This window comes from Haplochromis burtoni, unplaced genomic scaffold (assembly GCF_018398535.1).
Source record: "Haplochromis burtoni strain Fernald_Lab_line unplaced genomic scaffold, NCSU_Asbu1 Contig_72, whole genome shotgun sequence".
NCBI classification, from domain to species: Eukaryota; Metazoa; Chordata; class Actinopteri; order Cichliformes; family Cichlidae; genus Haplochromis; species Haplochromis burtoni.
The window spans coordinates 2,282,151-2,290,503 of record NW_024582433.1 but is presented as its reverse complement, the minus strand read 5'-3'; the positions used below and the strand labels follow the sequence as shown (position 1 = coordinate 2,290,503).

The window sequence follows — 8,353 nt, the reverse complement described above, 5'->3', positions numbered from 1 at the left end:
TATCATACATGAAAAGTAGACGGTTGGATGCAGTCATGATTACTCCTCGTACTAATACACAAAATCTCATCATACGCTTAGTTCACAAGCTCCTGCTGTATGCCCACCCACCCACTTTAGAAAACATATATCCATGCTCATGCTATTCCTGTGGCACCCATGGGATCTCAATCCCATTTCAGCCCTCTAACTGTGGTGAGTGTTGCTTGCACAGGTCATTAAACTGTTAGTGCTTCACACCCACTCATTTATGCACATTTACAGACTGATCTGTATAACCACAGTCTTTTATAGCTGGCTTTACAGGGGTCAGCTTAAATATTTGAAGCAGAAAGTAGTGTTCATCTTCCTTCACAATCCAAATTTACTCTTCTTAGCCAGGATTCACACTATCAGGCTGGAACTTTAAGGCTGGGCTTTGGCACACAGCTACACCCCACTGCCATTATATATACCCAGCATTAACACCTAACTCAAAGAGTGGGAGACAGACTTCAATCATTTTCTGACATCACAAAATAATCCACCACCTTTGCCAGAGCAGGGGAACGGTGACACAAAAGGGCAAGTCCTTTGGTCATTATGCCAGGGAAATCTGTTTATCCATCTCTGTCTAGGTGCAGTGGACGTTCAGTTGTTGTCTATCAAATTCAATTTCAAGAGAGTAAGATGCTGCCACGGCATTCAGGTCGGAGCAATTTCCTCAGCAATAAATCTCATATAACCAACCACAGTGCGTTTAAAAGCTCTCCACTAGCTCATAATGATGCCGTTTTCCTTTCCATACCCTTGTTTGGGTTGCTACTTGCAGCTCTCTACCACCTTACTGAATACACTAAAATCAATCAGTCCCATGTGATGTCTTGTTACTGTTTGCCCATTAAAGGCAGACAGTGTTCAATGAAATCTATCAACAAAAGAGGTCATGTCTGCAAAACTATGGCTTATTCTCTATGGGCTCGCAGAGGAGCTCTTCACAGTGTCAGCACTTTCACTATAACAGGACAGCAAAGCTTGTCAGATTTGCCATTTAGGCTAATCTTTGTAGCCAACTATTCAAACAGGAAATCATTATGACAGACTGACTAAAATGTCAGATTTACACAGAAGGGAAAGGGGGAAATTGCCCAAATGCAAATTGCTCTAAGGGTGGTGAATGTGGCAGTGACTTGATGTAAGCTTTAAAGTATGGATTAGAGACAGGAACAGCTGAACTTGAACAGCAATTTAAGGATTGAGTATCATTAGAAACATAATAAAGATAATGTTTAGTTTTACCAGTTGGAGACTAAAGACTAGGAATACAGATTCTTAGAATCATGGAAGAGAAGCAAAAAACTTTAAAAAAGAGTAGGAAGTTGAAATACTGATTATCAGCATGTTTACACTTATGTGCCTGGAGCCAGCATTTAATCTAAAGGATGCAGCGGATAGAAATGACTCGATTGGGAAATCATTTGCACATCATCTGCAAAGGCCATATCATATGAATCCAGCTTATTTCTGGGATTAAATTTGGAAATATACTTTACTAATGCGTTAAATTATTCATCCCTTGAAGGTAATATAGAAACTGTTGGTGGAAAATGACTAATGAGCTGTTATTTGAGTGTATAAAGATGATTCTGTGTGGTATCAGCAACCAAAAGCAAAAAAAAAAGTAAAAAACAAAACAAAAACAAATGAAAAACGTGCACACAAGATTACTTTATAGTCCCTGCAAATAAAACTGAGTTTTTTGCAGTGCAAAAATAGCCTTGGTTATGTGATACTGAAAATTACGGAGTTTAAAAACTGAACTGTGCAGTATAGTTTTTAGTGTGCGTCAGTTCTGATATGTGTATTTAAGTTGATTTAAACGAGAAACAGAAACTCACAGAGAGACTGACTTTGCAAGCAACTATGCTTGGGTTTCATTTCATTTATCATTACTATCTCTTTGTTTGTCCTACTTTCCAGCTTTCATCTTTTCCTTTGTTATTTTACTCTGTTGCTGTTTCTCTTATTTAAAAATTGAGAGCAAGAGATGTGAGGGAAAGATAAGAAAACAGTAGAACTGAGAAAGTATGTCCATGCCTCTCAAGGTTTATGAGCAAAGTTAACAGCTGTATAGTTTTGACAGTGTCGAAGTTGTCTGTTATTTTTTCTGTTTTGTTGACTTAGACATGTATGTCACCTCCTGCCCACATAATAAACTGCAACACCACTGTTGCACAGTTCATTTTAGATTTGCTTCCAAATCTTAGCAGAAGTACTGAGTATTGTTCCTCACAATGAGCATAATTCTCAAACAAACTGACTAAATAATAATAAATACAGATTAATAAAATAAACAGTGGAAGAATGAACCAGGCATTACTTAGTTACTAAGGTCAACACATTGCAGGATCAGCTGAAAGAGTTAAACAGGTTTAAACAAGTAATAATCCAATTTTTGGTTGTGAAGAGGTTTTGTGGTGTTTATGCATGAATAATCTGTGTAATCTGTGTAATTGTTCCAGCATTGCCAGAACAGAAGACACAGGGGTCAACATTACATTTAAAACTGGCTGGATAAGTAGGAGTTTTTAGTTTTGTATTGCATTTCTACAGCTTTGGGAGACACCGGGCAGCATTAAGTGTTGTTATTCATTATTGCTAAAAGTCATACACTGCAAGCCCTTGCTAATATGATTTAATTTTAAATGTTTATGCATTAAGACTTTTGGTCATATAAGTTACAGCTATTTTGTGCTTAATAAATATATCATTCAGATATTCCCAATTGAAGTTGGAAAAAGCATGTGAGCCCCAGATAGATAGATAGATAGATAGATAGATAGATAGATAGATAGATAGATAGATAGATAGATAGATAGATAGATAGATAGATAGATAGATAGATATAGATAGATAGATAGATAGATAGATAGATAGATAGATAGATAGATAGATAGGTAGGTAGCACCAACTATACGTTACTGAATAAAAAACAATACAGTCCCAGTAGTGTTGTAGCATGTCAGTGCCAGGACACAGACTCTACACTAAAGGGAAACTGTTTTAATGGACTGATGAAACTGAGGCTGAATGCTGGACAGCAGCTTGAAAACATCACCCATTTAGAGCTGCTTGCCTCTGGGCATGGACAGTTTGCCGTCATCTAGGGTAAAATTAAATCACAAGTTTATCAAGACATCATACAGGATGATGTCAGACTGTCTGCCCCCCAGCTGAACCTCTGTATTATTTGTTTGTTGCAGCATGACGAGGACATTAATCACTATAGTAAATAAGAATGACTTTAAAAAGCCCAGACACTAACACAACCTGGGTTGACCTTTAGGTCATTCATGTGGCCAAGCTAAAGTCACACTGTAAGAAAGAAGCTGACCACATTTCTCTTGAACATTGTACATTGTTTTAAGTTGCTGCAAGGGCTTACCATTTACCAAACCAGCAGTTCACAGACTTTTCCACCAGCACTGTGGCTATTTAATAGGTACATTTAATAAGAACATAAATGATTACAATTGTGTGATATTAGTTTAGAAGTGTAACTTCTGTCTATACCAGTGTCTCTAATGAGGATATGCTAAGAAATGTTTTGATTTCAGCTTACTGGTATTTGCATCTGTAATATGTTTAAATAATAATGGTGCAGGAGATACTGGATACACAATTATGGGATACACTATAAAGTCAACAACTCTGACTACTGCTTCATGTATGGGACAAGTCTACATTAAATTGAATTAAATTATATAAATAAATTGGTTGCTAGATTTTCTACTGGTTTGCTTGGAGTGAATGTGCCATACTCATAGACTTACTATGCATACAAAGTGAACTATGTCCTTGTTCATAGTGGGTTGTTTGAATGTTGGGGTTTTCCCTGTCTTCCTGTGGAGTCTTTACCGTACAAAACAAGCATTTTGAGGCGACTGTTGTTGTGATTTGGCACTATATAAATAAAACTGAATTGAACTGAATTGCTAAAAATGAGCACAGGTGACATTTCAAAGTTACCCAGTAGAGCACACTTGGAATTGTCCTTGTGTTCTGGACACTTGACGCGGCACAAGAAAACTTGCAGCTGTCCTTCTGCTGTATGCAGTTGAAACAATACACACAAGGATAGCTCCTTTGAAAAACATATGTTAATTTGCAACCACTTCTGCTCAGTTTGACTAGGGTTAAGCTGTGTTCAGTCAGGAGGAGAGAGGAAACACATTAAGGTAACTGGTGCTTGAGTGTCACAGTTAGTGGCATACATGAAAATGACACAATATGCATGTGTCTCACAAAGTGTCTGCAGTCACGAGTGGTCTGTAAAAGAAGTTGCAAACATGGCCCTTCTTACCAGCTATTGTGTGAATACGCACATGTGCAGACATGCGTGCAAATGTTGGTACTGAAGCAGACATTGTGACTGAAAATTATAGATAAAGAAAGAAAACAAAAAGACTGTGTTTTGTGCTCTATGTTTGGTCCATGGAGAGAAACAAAGCAAAAGGTGTCACTGGATGCTTTCTCCACATTACTGTAACACCAGAAAAGTGAGAAAAGTGACACTACATAATGACAAAAGCAGCAGCTTCTTAAAGACCATGCATGCCATGCTGATCCCCACAATGCTCTACAAAAAACAAATGAAAGAGTTGTTGGAGTTGTAGCTTAAAGCTGAAAGATAAATGAAAAAAGAAATCATATTTTTCACAGTGTTGAGGAAACCTCAGGAAGAGTTTGGAAAACTAACATGAAGCATTACACAGGTGGTTAGAAAATCTTTGGTCCATAATGATATAATAGCATTGCACAGTTGCTACAGATTTTTTTGCTCCATAGTTATGACACTGACATCCCATTTTATCGCATCTTAGTGGTGCTCCATCGGATTGATGTCTGGAGACTGGGCAGACCATTTGAATACAGTGATTCTCTCATGTTCAAGAAACCAGTCTGAGATCATTTGAGCTTTTTGACGTGCTGCAGCATCCTGCTGGAAGCAGCTATCAGAAGATGGGTACACTGTGGCCAGAAAGGAACAGACATGGTCAGCAACAATACTCAATACTTTTTTCAGTGATGCTCAGTTTGTACTAAGTGGCCCAAAATGTTCCAAGAAAATATCTTCCACACTATTATACCACCATGTGCAGCTTGAACCTCTGATACAAGGCAGGATGGATCCATGCTTTTATGTTCTTTATGCCAGAATTCTGACCCTGCCATTCGAATGTTGCAGCAGAAATCAAGACGTGTGAAACTAGGCAACAGTTTTCCAGTCTTCCCTTTAAGTGATTATTTGAGTTACTGTTGCCTTCTTGTCAGCTCAAGTCATTTCCCCCTGACTTCTGTCATCTACAAGGCATCTTCACCCAGAGAACTGCTGCTCACTGGATGTTTTCTCTTTTTTGGACCATTTGTTGTAAACCTGAGAGATGGTTGTGTGGGGAAATCCCAGAAGAACAGTTTCTGAAATGCTAAAACCAGCCTGTCTGTCACCAACAGCAGACATCAAAATCAATTAAATCATCTTCCTTCCCCATCTTGATGCCTGGTTTGAACTTTAGCAAGGTTATCGTAACATAAAGTGAGTGGTTGATTAGATATCTACATGAGTGAGGAGTTGAACAGGTGTAAAAAGTAACAAGTTATCTATAATTACCTGTGCATTGCAAAATGTCATTTATTTCATGTAATAAGTGTCATTTATTTCATGTAATGTAATTTGTTTAGGAAAACTGTGCAGCACTGACAGATCTCAAAATGAAGGAAAATGTTTGTGAACGTGAAATGTTTTCAGAGGTTTTGCTGTTTCTTTGAATGCTAGTATGCTATACATACTACTTAAATCAATTCAGTAATATTCAGTTGTATGACTTAATCTCTTGTTCATTTGATTTTTAAGCACATAAAAGCCATTTATCATTGTAATTGCATTAGTTTTAGCAAACATGAGTAATTTCGTTTTTTAAACAAAAAACACTGCAGTCAATATTCATTATTCTTGTCTCACTTAAAAATAACGATAAACGATTATCTACTACTGATGAGCACCAGGAATGCTAACTCATTCAGATTTACCTTTTCTTACAGCAAGCATCACTATTCACACTCCTAAATGTGCTAACACTGTGTGTGTCAAAAAGGCACATCACTCATGATCTTAGAGCCCTATTATTGTAAAATGAAGGTAAATAAACACAATATGAGTAGGTGAACTTTGAACAGGCGCAAAATTAAGTACTCTTAAATGAAATTAACTTTTCAAATTGAGATTATTTAATGCTCAAGGACAAAATGTCAAATAAACTCTAAATAATTAGGTTTCAACTGCTCAGTTGCATTATTTAGGTTTATAGTGTTTGCAATATTACTATGTGATATCACACTGACAAGCAGGACAGGGTTGAACAAGTCAGCACCACGGACAGAGCTCAAAGACTCTGTCCATCTCTAAGCCAAATGCAGAAAAAGACATAAAAGAAAAAGAAGAAACTCCTAAGAGTTGTTGTTTTAATCATAAAGTTAAAAATAAACAACAACATTAAACAAGTAAGAACACGGGGTGTACTACATTATATAATAAAAACAAACTTTTAATCAGTAAATAAAAGAAAGTCTATAGCCTCTCTTTAAACCTTTTCTGTGTACCTTTTTTTATATCTGGAATGCAACTTTTATTTTAAGTGTGGATATTTCACTCTGTGGTGAATGCACTTTAGGCTTTAACCGTAATCTTTCCGGTCAACTGTACTTTGTTTTCGAGTACCAGTAGAGCTGTCTTTACACTGCCTGCACGGAGAACAAACTGGACAGATGTTCAGCTATAAATTGTTTGTTTAGACGGGATAGCAGCTCTGTCCTCACGTTCAACTCATATAAAGCTATATTGGGAAAAAAAGTATTATTTTTTTTATTTGTTGTTTAACACTTTATTGTGAACTCAGAAGAAGACTCATCTACTGCTCGTGTTTGTTTAAACACGAACCTGCACTAATAACAAGATACCTCTACCTCGTGTCTGTCTTTTAAAAGACACGTGTTTATCCAAGTGTAAGCAATCTGTTGTCCCCGTGTGAGCACAAATGGATCTGTAAGGAGCCGAAAGATGTCATTCTCACTACACCTGTACTGCCGCCTCCTGGACGGACGCGACTCCTTTGCAGCGACTGTACTATAAGTGAACGGACAGCTTATGAGCCCCACAAAGCGAGAGAACCACACACAAGGAGCGGGATGGCGAGGATATTAGTGCTGCACCTTCGCGTCCTTCTCGTGGGTCTGTTATTAACAGGCTCCTTGACTGTCCAGGCAAACAGAGGGGCGACATCGCCTGACGAGGAAAGGGACAGGGAGAGCGACACGGAGACGCCATGTGAGGTGAAAACCGTCACCGTTTCAACCCTGCCCGTACTCCGGGAGAACGAATTCAGCTTCACCGGCGGAGCCTCGGGGAACGTGGTCGGAGGAGGGGGTGCTGCTGAAGCAGGTGGTGTTGGTGGAGGAGGAACTGGAGGAGGAACTGGAGGAGGAGGAGCAGGAGGAGGGGGGGAATCCAGACTTCTATTATTCGTTAGAACAGACCTACCTGGGCGAATTTCCGTAATGGATGATCTTGACAACACGGCTCTTCCCTACTTCACACTCGGTAAGAACACTGTTGTAGTTCTGTGTTTGCCCTCCATGGCGATAACCGGTCTGTTTGGCTGCACGTTTGTGCGCATAGGCTGTGCACACAGCTATATTTCAGAAAGATACAAATAAAAACAAATCACGCGCTTATACACATTTTGTCCCCGGCGTTAAATCACCTGCTCTACTCTGTTTGAATTTTGTGGCGTGTTTCGCCCCCCCCAAAAAATCCCCACCAGTCCAGGTATGAAGAACACGCTTTTCGCTTTCCCTACTCAACTTAAAAACTACAGTATGTAAACGCAAGCCGTGCCACTCGATTTCAAGTGGCACTCTCAAGTTATTCTGCCATCCCTCATTCTTGTTTCGTCCTTCTTTCTGTCTGACTTTCCTATTTCATGGTAAAACATAATTTTAAATTTCATGCATACCCTAAGTATGCTTTCCCAATCAAGGAATGCAATTTGGCCCTGCAAATATGCATGAAATTGGTATTCTCACTTGAGCTCATAACACACGTGCTTTGCAAGACGGTATAACTTTAACTGGATAAAGCACTAGCCTAGAGTTTGTGTCGTTGTCTACATTTAGTCATTGCAGATTTTAGGGGATCCAAAACATCCCACTTTTTTCTGTTTATTCACACATCCGTGGATAACTGGTTTCTGACAGGTCATCTGATTCTCAGTGAAAGCCTGTGATTTAAAAGTGGTCTTGAATACAGCATTGCTGA

At 38.7% G+C, this 8,353-nt stretch overlaps 1 protein-coding gene across 1 annotated transcript in view; it reads left to right on the top strand.

The window, feature by feature from the left end:
- Positions 1–7,010: 7,010 nt before the first annotated feature.
- Positions 7,011–8,353, top strand: part of LOC102288892 (astrotactin-2) — a 292,853-nt gene continuing 291,510 nt past the window's right edge. Inside the window, exon 1 of the mRNA XM_005930128.3 lies at positions 7,011–7,636. Coding sequence (XP_005930190.1) covers positions 7,225–7,636 — 412 coding nt within the window. The 5' untranslated portion in view covers positions 7,011–7,224. The remainder of the gene's footprint in view (positions 7,637–8,353) is intronic.